General features: G+C 44.6%; 1 protein-coding gene across 1 annotated transcript in view; it reads left to right on the top strand.

The window, feature by feature from the left end:
• Window positions 1–14996, top strand: part of Iars1 (isoleucyl-tRNA synthetase 1) — a 47713-nt gene extending 32717 nt beyond the window's left edge. Inside the window, exons 26-34 of the mRNA XM_038334084.2 lie at window positions 2143–2317; window positions 2705–2817; window positions 5734–5829; window positions 6879–7055; window positions 8341–8446; window positions 10373–10498; window positions 11853–11996; window positions 12994–13146; window positions 14454–14996. Coding sequence (XP_038190012.1) covers window positions 2143–2317; window positions 2705–2817; window positions 5734–5829; window positions 6879–7055; window positions 8341–8446; window positions 10373–10498; window positions 11853–11996; window positions 12994–13146; window positions 14454–14536 — 1173 coding nt within the window. The 3' untranslated portion in view covers window positions 14537–14996. The remainder of the gene's footprint in view (window positions 1–2142; window positions 2318–2704; window positions 2818–5733; window positions 5830–6878; window positions 7056–8340; window positions 8447–10372; window positions 10499–11852; window positions 11997–12993; window positions 13147–14453) is intronic.
• The last annotated feature ends 2429 nt before the right edge of the window (window positions 14997–17425 follow it).

The raw sequence follows: 17425 nt of genomic DNA, 5'->3' as shown, positions 1-17425 counted from the left end.
GTGTGTGTATATGTTGGATGGATTTCAGGAATGGAGTTCGGTTTCGGAAGGACGAAGCAAGCACATGTTGGTAGCTGGGTAATGCATTAAATTAACAGGATGCTTATTTCCCTGTATTTTAAAAGATAAGGAGTTGGGCTTAGAATTTGTTGCAGGTGGGGTTGTTCCCTTCGCAGAGTATGGGATGACAGGGGAAAGCAATCTTTTTGGGCCATTGTCTCAGTCGGTCATCTGACTGGGTGGAGGGGGGGGGATGTACGGCAGGCAGCATGGACATTGTGGGGACACAGCAGTGGGTATAAATGTCCGTTTAGAATCCCTTACATTGCCACTGGTCCTCTTAAACCGTGCATCCTGTGATTTTTTTTTTTAAACAAATACATTTCAAATTTTCAAATTCATTACCGTTTCAAAAGAAATATATTTCCAGTCTTTCACAGGTACTATTTTAAGTACATCATGTTAATTTCTGGATTTGATTTTTTAATTACTTGAGAATTTTAGACAGACGTTAGAAGCTAAAAAGTAGGAGATTATATCTCCTGATTTAATGCCTTGTAGACACACACGTAATTATGTATTCATATTTCTATCCTGATCACCTTTTATATATGGGCATGACTTTTGAGACATTGTCTTACTGTATAGGCGTACTTTAAACTTACTCCGTAGCCCAGGTGACAGTGGTCCTCCTGCCTCGAAAAGTAGGAGATTATATCTCCTGATTTAATGCCTTGTAGAAACACACATAATTATGTATTCATATTTCTATCCTGATCACCTTTTATATATGGGCATGACTTTTGAGACATTGTCTTACTGTATAGGCTTACTTTAAACTTACTCCGTAGCCCAGGTGACAGTGGTCCTCCTGCCTCGGCCTCTCATGTGCTGTTTAGTATACATTATCACAGCTGGCCTTTGTTACCCCTTAATCCACCTAGAGGTGATAGCAAAACTCAATGTTCCTGTTGTTTGCCTTACGTTGTACTCTCTCTTTCCGTGTTTCCTACTGTATCATCACTGTTCCCTGTGTCGTGGGAATCTGTCGCTCATGTAGTGGCATCAGGAAGTACTGTGGTTTCATGGCTCCTGGTTAAATAATAGTTAACAGGGATGCTCTGAATTCCTTGTGCAAATTTACCCCTAAGAGATGGAGTTTGCATTCCAAGTCCTCTTTCTTTCTTCCCTGCTGTGTGTGTGTGCACACACGTGTGTGCACATGTGTGCACATGTGCGTGTAAGATATGGTCTCACTGTATATACAGACCAGGATGTCTTCAAACTCAGAGATCCACTACCCCTGTGCCGTGAGTGCTGAAATTAAAGACATGCACCAGCTTCGGCCCTGGCATCCTTTTTCCTGATGCTCAGCTCACATGATTGGTCTTGAAGAGAAGCTTTGTTTTCTATTCCAGATGGTGTTCTAAGTGTATTTGTAGAATTGCACTTATTGTCAGAATCATAAAACATTTCCATCTCCCACAAAGGAAGCCAATCTCCTGCCTCATTCACCTATTTTACCCTTATAATCTGATGGTTTACTGGCATCACGATTGTATTTTCTGCCTGTGGAGTCACCTCCTTTAGACTCATAGTCTGCTGTGTCTGGCTTGTGTTGCTTAGCATGGTGTTTTCAGTGTTTGTTCACGTTGTAGTGCAGGACAGTACTTAATTCCTTTATGTAGCTAACTACTGCATTATTGTATAGACCATACTTTGTTTACCTAGTCACACTTGCTTTGTTTACTTATGGTCTGGGCATCCAGTCCTGGGACTTGTGCATGCCAAACAAGCATTCTTGTACTTAGCCACATCTGAGCCTCACCTAGTCAACAGCTGACTGACATTCAGGTTATGGCTGCTTTTTTGTTTTGCTTTGTTTTTTGAGACAGGGTTTCTCTGTAGCTTTGGATCCTGTCCTGGAACTAGCTCTTATAGACTAGGCTGGCCTTGAACTCACAGATATCCTGCGTCTGCCTCCCGAGTGAGTGCTGGGATTAAAGGCATAAGTCACTGCCGCCTGGCAATGGCTGCTTTTTGTTTCTTTTGTGGTAAATGTTATGGGTGTTCATCTACCTGTTTTATATGATATAGATTTTTGTGTATCACATTTTTTTTTCCCTTTGGCACTCACTATAGGAATTAAATGTTCGAAAAGTTACGCTCTCTACTGATAAAAACAAGTATGGTATTCGACTAAGGGCAGAACCAGATCACATGGTCCTTGGGAAGCGTCTGAAGGGAGCCTTTAAAGCAGTGATGGTGGCCATCAAGCAGCTGAGCAATGAGGAGCTGGAGCAGTTCCAGAAAAGCGGTGAGTATCCGCAAGTCCTCAGCTCAAGGACTGCTGCATGCTTAGGCTCCTGTAGGGTGTTTCCATCTTTTTCTGCAAATCTTCATTCTGTTCATAAGAGTGACAACCGTAAATTCCAGAAACTTTCCCAGGTAGGTGTCTGGTATCCTAGCTTCCTATTGCAGCCTCTGGGTGCTCATGTCCCTCCACTTACATGTACTTCTAGAGTCAGCCTTAATGGAGTCGCTACCATGGGCTTTCCTAAAGGTGGCCAGCACTTCACCCTGCCCCTCTTTGTAATTGCTAGTGCTAGCCCGCAGAATACCAGGGTCATCAGAGGAGAGCACAAAATGCTACTAGCAGGCAGTCGAAGACAAGGAGGATTGATGGGGTCTGTTTTCCTCACAGGGAGTATTGTTGTGGAAGGCCATGAATTGCACGAGGAAGATCTTCGCCTCATGTACACCTTTGACCAGGCCACAGGAGGTACTGCACAGTTTGAAGCACACTCTGACGCGCAGGTATTTTTCTGTTCCCTCAAAGACTGTTCTGTATTTATTTATATATTGCTGTTTTTGAGACAATGTTGTGTAGCCCTCTCTGGCCTTAGACTCACTGTGTATCTGAGAATGTCCTAGAACTCCTACCTCTACCTCTGGAGTACTGGGATTGCAGGCTTGAGGCATTATGCCCAGCCTCCTAGAACGCTCTTCACCAACAGATGTGAACATAAGAGCATGTTTTGCACATGCCTCACCCACTCATGGGTTAGTTCCTTTCAGCTCTGTTCTGTTAAACTTCTGTGTGGGTCCTTGTTTATCAGATGCTTATGTGAGCATTTTGTAATTTATACTTGTGAATATTTGTCCTAATTGTTGGGTTCCACAAAAATCAACCCTATAAAACAAGTCCATTGTGAACACAAGAAAGTAATCCAGGTCTTAGTTGTTTGCCCCATAACTTCCTGGGTGAAAGTAAGTTCAGAGAAGTTCGAGTCCCACACATGCACTGTGTATGGAAATTGTTGAGAGATGCTCTGGAGGAGACTGTACAGAAGCTTGGAGTCCAGACTATTTTGACTATTTTTGTCGTGGTGGAACAGAATGTCTCCAGTCCTATTATAGCAGAAAGAGAAAGATTCTTTGGATCTATTGCTAGGTCCATTGCTCGGCATGACACAGGCCAGGAGCAGTAGAGCAACGTCTCTGAAAGCCTCCCCAGGCCACCAAAGTTAAAATCAGGCTGAGAAGCATTAGAGTGGGAAGGTGCATTAGCTACCTTTTTAATTACTATGGCAAAAAACACAAAACAAAACAAAACAAAAAAACTGACTAGGGTGTTTGTTTCAGCTCACAGTTCGAGGGGCCATAGTCCGCCCTGGTGGGTAGGTACGGCCGTAGAAATACCATCCTACCACCACCTGGTCACATTGCATTCAGTCAAGAATCAGGAACGTGAATGCCAGTGTTCAGCTCACTTTTCCTTTTGTGTTCATTTATTTTTAATTATGCATAATCATAGGTATGTACGCATGAGTACAGGTTCTGTGGAGGCCAGAGACATCACCTGCCCCCCCTCTCTAGGAGCTAGAGTTACAGGCAGTTGTGAGCCACCTGCCATAGGTGCTGGAAATCAAACTTAGGTCCTGTTAGAGTATGCCGATTTACCTTTGAGGAAACTCAGAGAAGAAACTTGCCTCATTTGTCAAAGGCTTAGGAGGTACAGCTTGAAATGGATGAGAAGCTCACATCAGTCATAGCAGCACTACAACTAGATTGCATAAGAAGGAGAAAGTGAGGACTGGGCAGATGGCTCAGTGCAAAACAGTGCTTGTTCCTCTTGCAGAGGACCTGGGTTTAGTTCCAGAACCCACATAAGATGGTTCACAATCACCTGTCATGGAGTCTAGAGGATCCGATGTTCTTTGGCCTCTCCAGGCATTGGCATACATGTGGTACACATGTATGCCTACTCACGTAGGCTGCCACGCATTAAGAAAAGTGATAAATCTTTTTTAAACGAGAGGAGTTATGTTGTCATTGTCACATCCATAATCAATAACTTTCAGAATACCTGAGAGAAAGGTAAAGTTAGAGAAAACTTGTGTTTAAACATCAGTTTAAACGTAATCATATAAAAAAAATACTGTGGTCCGTTTTAGGATTTCTGTCTTCAGTCATACTGACAACCTAAAGATCAGAAAGCCATAGGCTAGGGGTGTTGCTTGGACTGGCTGCATGGGTCCTTTGCTCCATGCTATGGTGTGGAAAGTTTGCTACTTCAGGAGCATCATTTATTATGTATACAGTCTTCTGCTTGCATGTGTGCCTGCAGGCCTGAAGTGGGCACCAGATCTCATTTACAGATGGTTCTGAGCCACCATGCCATTGCTGGGAATTGAACTCAGGACCTCTGAAAGAGCAGCCAGTGCTCTGAACTGCTGAGCCATCTCTCCAGCCCACTTCAGGAGCATTGTGACCAGGGATCATAGATTAGAAGAATAGTATTCATTAGGTGGACAACACACCATCCCTTCATGCAGGTCTAAGGATGCTTGGGGCATCTCCTGTGAACAGCATCCCAGAAGAAGAGAAGCAGTATCTGCTGTGGGAACTCCTTCAGCCAATAGCCTTTAAGATATTGGCCCAGGGCTGGAGAGATGGCTCAGAGGTGAAGAGCACTGGCTGCTCTTCCAGAGGTCCTGAGTTCAATTCCCAGCAACCACATGGTGGCTCACAACCATCTGTACTGAGATCTGACACCCTCCTCTGGCGTGCGGGCATACATCAAGACAGAATGTTGTATACATAATAATAAATAAATCTTTAAAAAAAAAAAAAGATATTGGCCCAGTTTGAATGCGGTCTCATGCACTATATATGCAGACAAAAAAAGACACGGGCCCCTTGGCTGCTGGATTTGGCTCTAGGTCGCCTCGCAAGCAGAGGACTGGATCACTACTCTTTCTTTGAGTTTAACCCTTAGTAAATAAACCTTTATTATATTCTATTCTGGGCTAGTGTGGAAATTTTTCATATTGCAACAGTTTGGCACCAGCGTGGCCAGAGTCCATACCATTGCCAGGTCCTGGCCAGAGTCATGGGAAGGTTGCGACCCTCTATGTGGGCGCTAGAAACTGAACCTGAGTCCTGATCAAGTGCTGAGCCATCTCTCCAGCTCCAGAATTTAGTTTCACTAAAAGACTTTGTCTCTTTTAAGCGTTTTTTTGTTAGTCTTGCATGTATGGGTGCAGGTGCCACAGGATGTGTGTGGGGGTCAGAGGACAACCTGCAGGAATCAGTTCTCTCCTTCCACTGTGTTAGTTCCCGAGATCAAACTCCAGGACACTGTCCTGCCTGCCAGCCCTAGCTCTATTCACCAAGTTTGAAGGAAATGATCTTATTTATTGTCATGCACTCTGTTCCTTCTATATGTAGGCTTTAGTTCTCTTAGATGTCACACCTGACCAGTCAATGGTGGATGAAGGCATGGCTCGGGAGGTCATCAATCGTATCCAGAAACTTCGCAAGAAGGTCAGTCTCTTTGGGAAGAAACTGTAGTTTTGGGTTTATGCTGGGTTTGTTTTACATGTTGAGGGCAGACAGACGAGGCAGACATTGTAAGCCATAGTTACCAATTCATGGTAATGATTCTTTAATCCGTAGTCCTTTCTGATTGTACTCTGCAGGAAAGTCAGTCCCTTCCCTGCCCACTCCCTGACTGGGTACCACTCATTTTCTCTGCCCAAGGGCTTTTTTTTAGCCCATCCATCCTTCTTCAGTTTTCTTGGGCAACCATAGAATTATCTTCCAGAAAGACTGCTCTCTGGCTGCTTCAGAAGGTAATCAAAGATCAAAGTGAGTGTCCAAGGCATATAGACGTCAGTATGGGAAGGCTGCAGGCTGAGGAGAGATGGCTGGGATTGTACAGAACGGGGTGACCTTTCCTTGTTAAGAAGTGAGGAAGGTACACACAGTGCTCTACCTGGAGGAGAAGGCATCACCAAGCTCCTAATTAGGTCTGAGAATCAGAAAGCTCTTGATCATGGAGACAGTGCTGATCAGGATGGCTCCTCCCTAAACCAAGCCTCATGGAGCTATGGTTGAGTCTGACAAGGGCACTCCAGCGTCTGTCTTTGCATCCTGTCCCCGTTCAGAGCTTTGCGAATAGGTTCGCGGTCTTTTTTTTTTCTTTTTTCTTTTTTTGGTTTTTCAAGACAGGGTTTCTCTGCAGCTTTTTTAGAGCCTGTCCTGGAACTAGCTCTTGTAGACCAGGCTGGCCTCGAACTCACAGAGATCCGCCTGCCTCTGCCTCCCGAGTGCTGGGATTAAAGGCGTGCGCCACCACCGCCCGGCAGGTTCGCGGTCTTTTATCTCAACACTCATGAGGGTCTGATGGTACTGGGAAAAGACACAAGCAAAGCAGGTAAAGAGCACAGAACAGCAGGTGCCGGTCTTACATATCACCTGGAAGAGCGAATGACCTTCCGCGACAGTTCAGCATACGCCTGTCCTCATGCGATACCTTTAGTTTCGTGAACAAAATATGCTTCTCTTTGAAGTTTTTCTCTATGCTATTTTAGTGCAATCTGGTTCCAACTGATGAAATAACAGTCTATTATAATGCAAAATCTGAAGGAAGATACTTGAATAACGTCATTGAAAGCCACACAGACTTCATATTTGCCACTATCAAAGCTCCCTTAAAACCATATCCAGTTCCTTCATCGGATAATGTCCTTATTCAGGAACAAACACAGGTGAGTTCTGAGTTGTGTGGAAATACTAGTGTTTCACATTGGGTTTTACTTTACATTATATAATTAAATCCCAATAAATTCTAGTCTGCTCTCTTTCTTTTTCTGTTGCACTGATAAAATATTCTAACAGAATCAACTTCGAGATCAGATAGATGTCCATCCTGGTGGGAAAGGGCCGGGACAGTATGGGGCAGCTTCTGCGTTGTATCCGTAGTCAGGAAGTAGAGAGCTCCGGCTGCCCAGGCTCAGGTCCCTTCCCACCTTTGTATCGCAGGGAGTGCTGAGTCCTCCCACATAAGCCCAGTCAGGACGGTCCTTAGTGTGCCCAGGTGGCTCCAGATCCTGTGCCTGCGGTGGAGATGACCGTAGACTGCAGGGCTGAAGTACTGCTCTGGGAGGGTCTGGGAGGAAGGAAAGGAGGACAGCCGGAGCGGCCTCATGGCAGTTCTCATAGGGAAGGCAGGCAGAAAAGTGGCTGTGCTGACCCATTGTGTCTAAACTACAACAGTGGACACTGGGTTCTGATCATTTTCATTAAAAAGAAGTGACAGTTGACTTGAAAGTAATTTAACTTGTTGATAGTGTGTTGCATATTTTATAGCACTTCCTGTTACAGGCAGTACAATTTTTTGTTTGTTTATTTTTTGTTTTTTCGAGACAGGGTTTTTCTGTGTAGTTTCGGAACCTGTCCTGGAACTCACTTTGTAGACCAGGCTGGCCTCGAACTCACAGAGATTTGCCTGCCTCTGCCTCCCGAGTTGTTGGATTAAAGGTGTGTGCCGCCACCACCCAGCAGGTAATACATTTTTAAAAACATTTTGTTTTTGAGATTAATATAATGACATCATGTCTCCCTTCGCTTTTCCCCTTCCAGGCCCTCCCTTATGCCCCCCTACTCTCTTTTGAGTCATGGCCTCTTTACACACAGTACTTGTACACGTTATTATGAAAATTGGGCATCAAGACTTGAAAAAATATAATACAGAAATAGGCCATTTGTTTGTTTTTTTTTTCCTTAGTCCTACAAGGAGGAGCTAAAGTGTCATTGTCTTTTCATGTGATACAGATACATTATTATTCCATTCTGTTTTACATATTGCTAACTCACTGGACTTTTCTAAATGAGCATATACTGTTCTGTAGTTTGGAAACAGGTGAGGCGATTGAGTTATAACTGCAGCTCTTGCCTCTGAAGAGCTTTTTTTCTTATGAACCAGTGGCCCCGTGTGTTCCTTCCTGTGGGGCCCAGTACAACCATGCTGTCCCTAATGTGCTCTCTGCTCAGTTGAAAGGGTCGGAACTGGAACTCACGCTCACCAGAGGATCCTGTGTGCCTGGTCCTGCTTGTGCTTACGTAAACCTTAACATCTGTGCGAATGGCACTGAGCAAGGTAGGTGCAGACGAACCCTGTGCCATGCCTGACTTAGTGACTTACATACTCTTGAGACAGGGTCTTACCGTGTGGCTCAGTCTTGGGCTCGCCCTCCTCTCACCTCCCCTCCTGAGCATTAGGGTTACAAGTGTCTCCGCCATGGTTTCTATTTTTTTAATTAATTCTATAGAAACCTTTAAGGCAGCCGTAAGAGAATTGGTAAAATGAGATGGCTCTTTCATTTTGTCACCCAGATGAGTCTTTAGATGATGGATAATGGACCTGCTTGCACTTGCGAGTCGGCCTCAGCTTGCTTTTCCATGTCTGTCCTGCTGAGCCCACCTAAACCCTGAGTATTCTGTGCAAAAGCAACGTGAGATTCTTATCGGTAGAGGGAGGAATAGGAACCTTGAAGCTAAGTGACAATGCTGGGCAGTTCCTCTGATTTTGGATTCACTGCACATTGCCCAAACCTTTTGAGAAATGCCGCCACAAAGTTCTGCTTTCTCTGGAGCAAAGAGCAAGACAGAATTATTAGATAGTCACCAATTCTCTTCTACCCAAACACAGCAGGGAAGCAAGTGCAGCAGCTATTACTCCACCAACACTCACCGCAAAGACCAGGTTCAGGGTTCTCAACCCGCACAGGTGTCATAGAGTAGCACAGGCCCAGTTCTATTGCAGTTCAACAGTAGCGTGCCCCTCTGCCCTGTTGTCCAGGAGGATGGAACAGGGCCGGCAGTCCACCCATGACTAAATGATAGAGGTCAGATACCACACAAGGGTCGGCCTGGAACCGTTTTGAACAATAACACCGCAGTTTGTTTTTGATAAGGGAAGTGCTGGTGGAAGCCTAGCAGAGAATAAGAGTTCCTTCTCTTAGTAACCTCAATGTCATATAGGCTGATAGAGAACTCTGCCTTAGCCGGCCCACCTGTAGGTAACTAAATGGTACTACCTTTTCCCTGTCAGTGTGATCTCAGTCAGCTGGAATAGATAATGGTAATACCTAGAACGGCTGTGTTGGGTTAGGAAGGTGGTTCAGTTAGTGAGAGCGTTTGTTCTGTAAGCCTGAAGACGTGAGTGTAATCCCCAACACACAAGTAAAAAAAAGGTGGGGAAGGGCATAGCTGCATATATGTGACCTCAGCACTGGGATCGCAAGGACAGGCAGATCTCAGAAGCTCACCGTCCAGACAGCCAAGCCAAAACATCAAGTGGGATAGACTGGGAAATCTGTACAGAAACACCGAACTGGGGAGAAATGAGACACTTAAACAGTAAAGATGCAGTCCAGTAGGAACTCGAGAGAGTAAACTCAAGCTCAATCCGATTAGGAAAGAGGGTAATCTATTCGGGGGGCTATATAAATTATAGAAATAAACATGAAAATATTTAATATCTTTAGCCACTAGGAAATTGAACATTAAAAGGCACTTCTAATAGCGTAATGTTTTTTATTTTTGAGTGCATTACAGTAAAGTGATTTGGAAAAACTACAATGATATTACCTCACACACTAGAAAGTAACTAAAATCTGTGCTTATAAGAATGCGTAGAAAACCCAGGTCTTGAGTCAGGATAGTAAATATGGGCAGTTGAATCTGGTTGTGGGATATCGGCATTATGGGCCACTTGAGGATAGTTTTTTAGGACAGTGATTATTATTTTAACCACTCTGTACTTTGGGTATTTACAAAAGGCACGCAGTGCAAAATGAGGGTTGTAAATACAGAAGTTTGTGTCTTGGAAAGGATGAGGAGAGACTGCCTGGTGGTTTTATTCCTTGACCCACAAAGATTTGCCAAGCCCCTTCTAAGCAGGAACGTGGTGTTTGCTTGTAAAAAAGGATCAAACCCCCCTTTGCATCGATTTTCTTCCAAATTTAACATTTTCTTTAAGTTTTACTTCACTAAATGAGACCTTGCTTTTGTGACTTTCTAGGTGGAGTACTGCTTTTGGAGAATCCAAAAGGTGATAATAAATTGAACCTTGTAAAGCTGAAAAGTGTTGTTACTAGCATATTTGGTGTCAAGAATGCGGAGCTGTCAGTCTTCCACGGAGAAACAGGTATGTGGAGAGCAAGAGACTACCATGGCCAAGCTCTTCCTTTGGTGTCAGTTATGTGGCAGAGCCGTTGTGTTTTCCTCTCTCTGAGGCAGTAGAGATTCTTCAGCGGTGTCTGCTGCCATGTCTCTACTGTGCCCCGCTCTATGGTATGGCTGAAACCTTGGACATACAGGAAGCCAAGGCCCTCATCCTCCCTTGTCTCTGTTAGCCAGGAGACAGATCAGGACTCACCCTCCCTGCTGAGTTGTGAGCTTATCAGACAGTTCCTGGGCCTCACTGAATCCAGACCTGGAGTCCACTTTTAATTACAACTCGGGCCAGGGAGGTGTCTCATGGAGTTAAAGCCCTGTGATAAAGTGGGTTCCAGTCCCTAGCACCCATCTAAAATGATATCAGCAGCGCGCCTGAGAGCCCACACGTGAGCCAGTAGGATCCTGGGTTCTCAGCTTAATCCAACCAATGAGCTCCCTGTCTCAGAGAATAAAGGGGAGGCTAGTGAGGTGGCTCAGTGGGTAAAGGAAGGTGCTTGGGATTTTAACAATAAATGAAGTGGAAAGCAGTCGAGGGAGACACCTAATGTCAGCCTGCACACATGCACACACACACACCAACTCACATGAGACACCTAATGTCAGCCTGCACACATGCACACACACACCAACTCACATGAGACACCTAATGTCAGCCTGCACACATGCACACACACACCAACTCACATCTTTACATGAGCACATACACCACACGACACACCAATTTCTGAAACAAATTAGAACTTGTTTGCTAACTATAACTATCATTTTCAAATATAATTTTTCTTGGTAAATTTTGAGATTCTCATAGAATGAAAAATTTAAGAGTAGCTGTAATATGTGAGGAAAATATTGATGGGACGAAAACAATTTATGTTGAATTTTAAGGTAGGGGGTTTATGAATTTGTAGTTCAGTGGTACAGCATTTACCTAGCAAGCACAAGGTCATGAGCTTGGTACCCAGCAACACCCCACCCCCACACACCCACAAAAGCTAAATGGCAAATGTTTTACTCTTTAGTTTTGCAGCGCTCAGACAACCCATTTGTAAGGTTGTATTTGCAGTGCTGGAGGAATAGGGCTCAGTGGTAGAGTGAGTGCCAACCATGCAGAAGGCCCTGGGTCCAATCCCAGCTACCAAAAAAAAAGCCATTTCCTGCTGTTTGGTTATCTTTAACGCCTGGCTTTGCGGGAGAAGTGATGTCCTTTGGTGAACAAATGATGGAAAGCCATCTCTGTATGCGGACGGGTAATAGTGGAGTTAGAAATGAATACTTGTGGCTTAGGAGGAGGTGAGTGACTCCAGAACGGTTGTTATTTTTAGAAATAGAGAACCAGACTGACCTGCTGAGTCTGAGTGGAAGGACACTGTGTGTGACTGCAGGAGCAGCCCCCGCTGCCACCAACAGCCCCAGTGCGCTTCTGTGTCAGTATATCAACCTGCAGCTCCTGAATGCAGAGCCACAAGGTATGTGTGTGCATCCTCGGCACTCAGCTTGTGAGTGCTGGACACTGAGGCTCTTTTCCAGGTTCAAATCTCTCACTTAGGTGTAATCTTCCAGTCCACTTCAGCACATGGACACCAGCCAAGCATGTTTTGCACACCCACCTGTAATCCCAGCACTTAGACTGAGGGAGAAAGACTACAAGTTTAAGGCCAGCTTGCACTATGGAGTGAGACCCTACCTCTCTGTATCAATAAACAAAGTATTAATTCCCATGCTTCTCCAGGGAATACAGTTGTTTTGTTTTTGTTGATTTGATTTTTGCAGTATGTTTACGTAGAAAGACCGTCATTCTTCTGACAGTCAGGAAACAAAACGATCATATTAGGTAAAATTATATCTATGTGGACCTCGGTTGTCTCCCTGCCTAAACTATTGGTTTTGCAGTGTGATTTTTTTTTGTTTGTTTTTGTTTTTTGTTTTACTTTTTTCTGTTTTTTTAGACAGGGTCTCTCTGCGTAGCTTGGGTGCCTGTCCTGGAACTAGCTCTTGTAGACCAGGCTGGCCTCGGACTCAGAGATCCACCTGCCTCTACCTCCCAAAGGCGTGTGCCATCATTGACTAGTTCACAGTGTGATCTTATGTTTGTCTTCTAGAAATCTGTCCTGAGGACTTGGACACCTCCAGCCTCAACCCACAGGCCTCGCTGCTGCTTTTCCCCTAACGTTTCAGGACCCTCAGTGTGCTCTTTTTTTTCTTTTTTTCTTTTTTTTTTTTTTCTGGAATCCTCGTCTCTTCACTTGACTGTGCACTGAAAATCAGTTCCCCAGTGGCTGGATTTCAGATGTCAGCTTCTCTCCTCCTCACCTCTCTGAACTTTATAGATTGCTTTCATAGCTTATGCCTCCAGCTTAAGCTCCTGTACCCACTTGAGAGCCCTCTGCGTTGCCGGTTGGTGCTGTCTGCAGTGTTGGAACACTAGTTTTCCAGAACTGACCGGCTTTCTTCCTTCTTCTCCAGAGTGTTTAACAGGAACTGTGGGCACTCTGCTGCTTGAAAACCCACTTGGACAGAATGGACTCAGCCACCAAGGGCTTGTGTATGAGGCAGCCAAAGTGTTTGGACTGCGGAGCAGGAGACTGAAGCTGTTTCTGAATGAGACTCAAACACAGGGTGAGGCAACTGTGACTGGAAGGCTTTTTCTCCTTCGAAAGGAGACTTTGGTGCCACTAACGTCTGTGAAAATGTTTTGTACATTTGTCTTGTTTTGTTTAACTTGGAAAATTAACCAGAAATTAGCCATAATAGAATTAGCGGAGTGGCAGAACACTCCCTTAGCATGTGCGAGACTTGAGTTAAATCCCCAGTCCCATGTTATTTCAGTTAAGGGTAGAGATAATAAAAACAGTTCATCTCTTTGGCAGTACCCTAAGAGGGCATACTTCTAGGTAAACTACTGTATTTCCTGACCTTAAATATAAAACTGGTTTCTTTAGGAATTGAGTCTGATGGGAACTTTAAGCTGACGTTCCAGTCAGTCTTGTCCCCTCTCAGTTAGCATGCTGAATGCATCTCCTCCTTGGGCCGCATGTAGAGATCTCCATTGTCTTCCTCAAGGCTTCTCACAGACATCTCTCTGCTGCCCAGCATCTTGCTCTTATCAGAATGTCCCTCTGTCCTTGAAGCTGTGTTCAGGATTTTTCAGCTGGTTTGTCTTTCTTACCCTTGCAAGATACTATTTCAGAGTCTCGCTTCTTTCAGGATTTCTCCTTGTCTGTGATGTTCTGCAGTCCGACTGTGGTCTTAAGTTTATAGGTTTTGAGCACAATTTTAAAATTGTGTTCATTATTATCTGTATGATGGGGGGCACCTGTGCCACCACCACTTCTGATACCAACACAGCCTCAGGCATTTCCTCAAACCACTCTCAAATTCCGTAATTGCTAAAACACTTCATAGACTAACTGAAAATACTATACTCACAAGTGCGTTTATTGTACCAATTAGAGCTAACCAGAGGAAGGGATGCAAAGGGCAGAGGGGGATGGGACATCATGGAGGAATAGCCAGTGTTACCTCCTCCAGTCCCTAGTCGTCTGACCAGGCAGTATCACCACCCAGGGAAGCTTGGTGGAACTTGGTGTTCAGAGTGTTGTTGAGTGAGGTTTGATATGTAGACAATTAATCCATGGGCTGCATGGTTGGTCTTTGTCTCACAAGTTAACCAACCAGTTCACACACTTGGCAGCCAAGTTCTCCTGATGTGGCCACCTGCCCTCAGTCATCTTGCTGACAAGCTAATACGTAATCAGAGCCCCCTGTATGCAACAAAGATACCCCTGTCAGGAGATGCCATCGGTTTAGAGACCCCCTGTGAGCCAGGACAGAGGCCTTAGGATGGGACCAAGGACAGACTGTTAGCAATGTTTTTAGGTGTTCACGCAGCAGAATATTGACTTTTTGAAAAATTTCTCTTCTAGAAATTACAGAAGATATCTCAATGAAGACTCTGAACATGAAGACTGTGTATGTGTCTGTCCTGCCAACAACTGCGGATGGCTAATAGTTATCTGTGTAGCCTCAGTCAGCCGTGCCCTGACTACTGCCCATCTCCTTACACGTACACACACATGGGCTCAGCGAAGGTGTTTCCTTTGGCCACATGTCTGATATGCTGCTTTGAACCAACAGTTCAAATGGGATTGACTGACCTGAGACCTTACATAATGTTCACATATAACCTTAAACACCTATGCAGTCATGTTGGGGGAGGGTCCTAATGTTACCTCAGCGCCACAAAGCTTATTTCTATACTTGAGTTCTTTAGTACAGAAGGTAGGAGTGGTTTGGATGGCATAGTACATATATACATATATATGTATGTCATTTTATGGCTTTGTGAAATTGATTTGAGACCTTGTGAAGAAATGGACATGTTATATATTTCTGCTACCTGGATTTTCCTGGGTGATTTGATGAGATATTTTAAGTTTGATTAAATCAAAACAGTAAGCACTCTCTTAGATACTGTATTGAAAGCAATTTATTCTCCCATAGTTTAATGAAAGTTGAAATGTCCTGATAGAATTTCTCTGTATAGGCCTGTCTATCCTGGAACTCATTTTGTAGACCTGGCTGGCCTTGAACTCACAGATATCAAGAGGCCTGCCTCTGCCTCTTGAGTGCTAGGATTAAAGGTGTGCGCCACCACCTCCTGACTAAGGACGCATTCTTTTTTCAACAAAAGAGTGGCTACTTTGTACTGTCCACTACACCAAAGGGGGGATAAAACACTGACTCCATAGGTTACATTTAAAAGTGTCTCACTCTAGGCCAGCAAGATAAGGCTGAAAATCTAAGTTTGATCCCTGAGACCTACATGGTAGGAAGAGAGAACTTACCCCTCCAAGTTTCTGTGACCGTGAAATACACAAAAGTATGTGTGTGTTTAAGACTCTCTGAGAAACCTACAATTTAGAGTCAAAGTTCCAAGTGCCATCAGTACCTTATAGGAAGCCCCAGGCCCTGATTTCCCAACAGAGAAGCTAATTTAAGAATAGTGTGGGAGCCAAGTAGTGATGGTGCATGCCATTAATCTCAGTATTTAGGAGGCAGAGGCAGGTGCATCTCTGTGAGGTCAAGGCCAACCTGGTCTACAGAGTGAGTTCCAGGACAGACTCCAAAGCTACACAGTGAAATTGTCTTGAAAAACCGAAAAGGAAAAAATAAGTGTGGGGAACTGGTAGCATGTACCTTTAATCCTGCACTCAGAGCTCTGTAAGTTCAAGGCCAGTTGTAGTAGCCCTAGTGAGCAGAAATCCAAAGCAACTTGAAACAGACAAGACAGTTGTTGGATTTGCCCTCATAACTCCTTTCCACACCAAGTACAGCACAGTTTCCCTCTTAGGAGGGAGAGAAAGGTGGGCTGTGCCCAGTGTTCTGGCTCTTGGTGGGGGTGCCTGAGGGACTAGTTTCTGTCTGCTTGTCCGAGGGCCCTGGTAGGAATGACGTTCCTGTGTCTGTCTGGGGGCTGCTGAGAAGCCCTGTTACATCACCAGGGAGGAAATGTGGGAAAGTCAGGAGAAGATTGGTCCCTAACGGGCTCCTTAGTGAATAGACTAATATAAAGACCTCCCCGGGAAGGTGGCTGCTTCCTCAAAAGCCAGAAAAAAATAATAAAAGATCACAAGAAACACAGTGAAGCAGAAAAATATAAACCAAGGTGGTGGTGGCTAACTAAGTAGGCTGGGGAGATGGCTCAGCTGGTAAAGCACTTGCCTAGCAAACACAAGGACATGAGTTTGATCCCCAAAGCACCACTAAAAGCCAAGCATGGCCAGGTGTAGTAAATAGCACACAAGTCTTTAATCCCAGCACTAAGAACGCAGAAGTAGGAGGATGGGTGTGAGTTTGTGGCCAACCAGGGCTACGCAGTGAGACCGTGCCTCAAAAGACAAAGCAGGGGTAAGTGATGGGTGATTTATTACTTTAGCAGACTTGTGTCTAATTTTCAGTCATTCAGTCTAGTCTATTTGGTGAACTCGGGGCTGATGATAACCATGGCTTTTGGGGGGAGAAAATTCCTTTTGGTTATTTTTAACTGCATAAGTGTGGGCATGTGCACAGGGTCCATAGGGGCAGAACCATCTCTTCAGCCCCACTGCCTCTTCCAGAAGAACGAGGTTCGATTCTCAGCATCCACATGGCAGCTCATAGTTATCTGTGACTATTTCCAAGGAACCAAATGCTCTCTTCTGGCCTCTGAAGGTACCAGGCATGTACACAGTACACAGAAATAAATGCAGGTAAAACACCCATACACATAAAATATTTTTTAAAAAGACAACAAATAACACCTCCCAGGGAACATCGGATGCTATCTGGACTTTACATGCAAATGCATACGCAGATACTTGCACCTACATACATGCACACGAACACACAAAATTTTCAGTGTCTTTAGAAACCAACTCTTAAAGAGATCTATAAGTCTATCTATCCTTGATAAAGCATTCCTGATAACTGTCGCATAATCCCAACACTAGAGAGGCTGAGGATAGCCCAGGGTGGGCTAAATAGATCCTATCTCAACTTAAGTAAATAAATAAATGAAACAAACAAGTCCCCAAAATACAGGATGAATCAAACAGGCAAATGAAACTTGAAAGTGGTGGGCACCTGAACAGTAACAAAACATGCCCACAAACAAAATGCTGAACAAAGCAGAAAGTGACGGTGACTACTGAAGGAAGTAGGCCTGGTGGGGGAGCCCTTCCTGGGCTACAGAGGGTTCAAGGCCAGCACAGGCAACTTAGAACAGTCTCAAAGTCAAAAGGGGCTGGAGAGATGGTTTCCTGGTTAAGAGCACTGGCTGCTCTTCCAGAGGACATGAGTTCAACTCGCAACACCCAAGTAGTAACTTCAGGCCCAGGGGATCCAAAGCCACCTTCCG

Source organism: Arvicola amphibius, chromosome 6, assembly GCF_903992535.2.
Source record: "Arvicola amphibius chromosome 6, mArvAmp1.2, whole genome shotgun sequence".
Classification (NCBI taxonomy): domain Eukaryota; kingdom Metazoa; phylum Chordata; class Mammalia; order Rodentia; family Cricetidae; genus Arvicola; species Arvicola amphibius.
The sequence above is the reverse complement of the archived record's forward strand: the minus strand, read 5'-3'. Positions and strand labels throughout refer to the sequence as shown.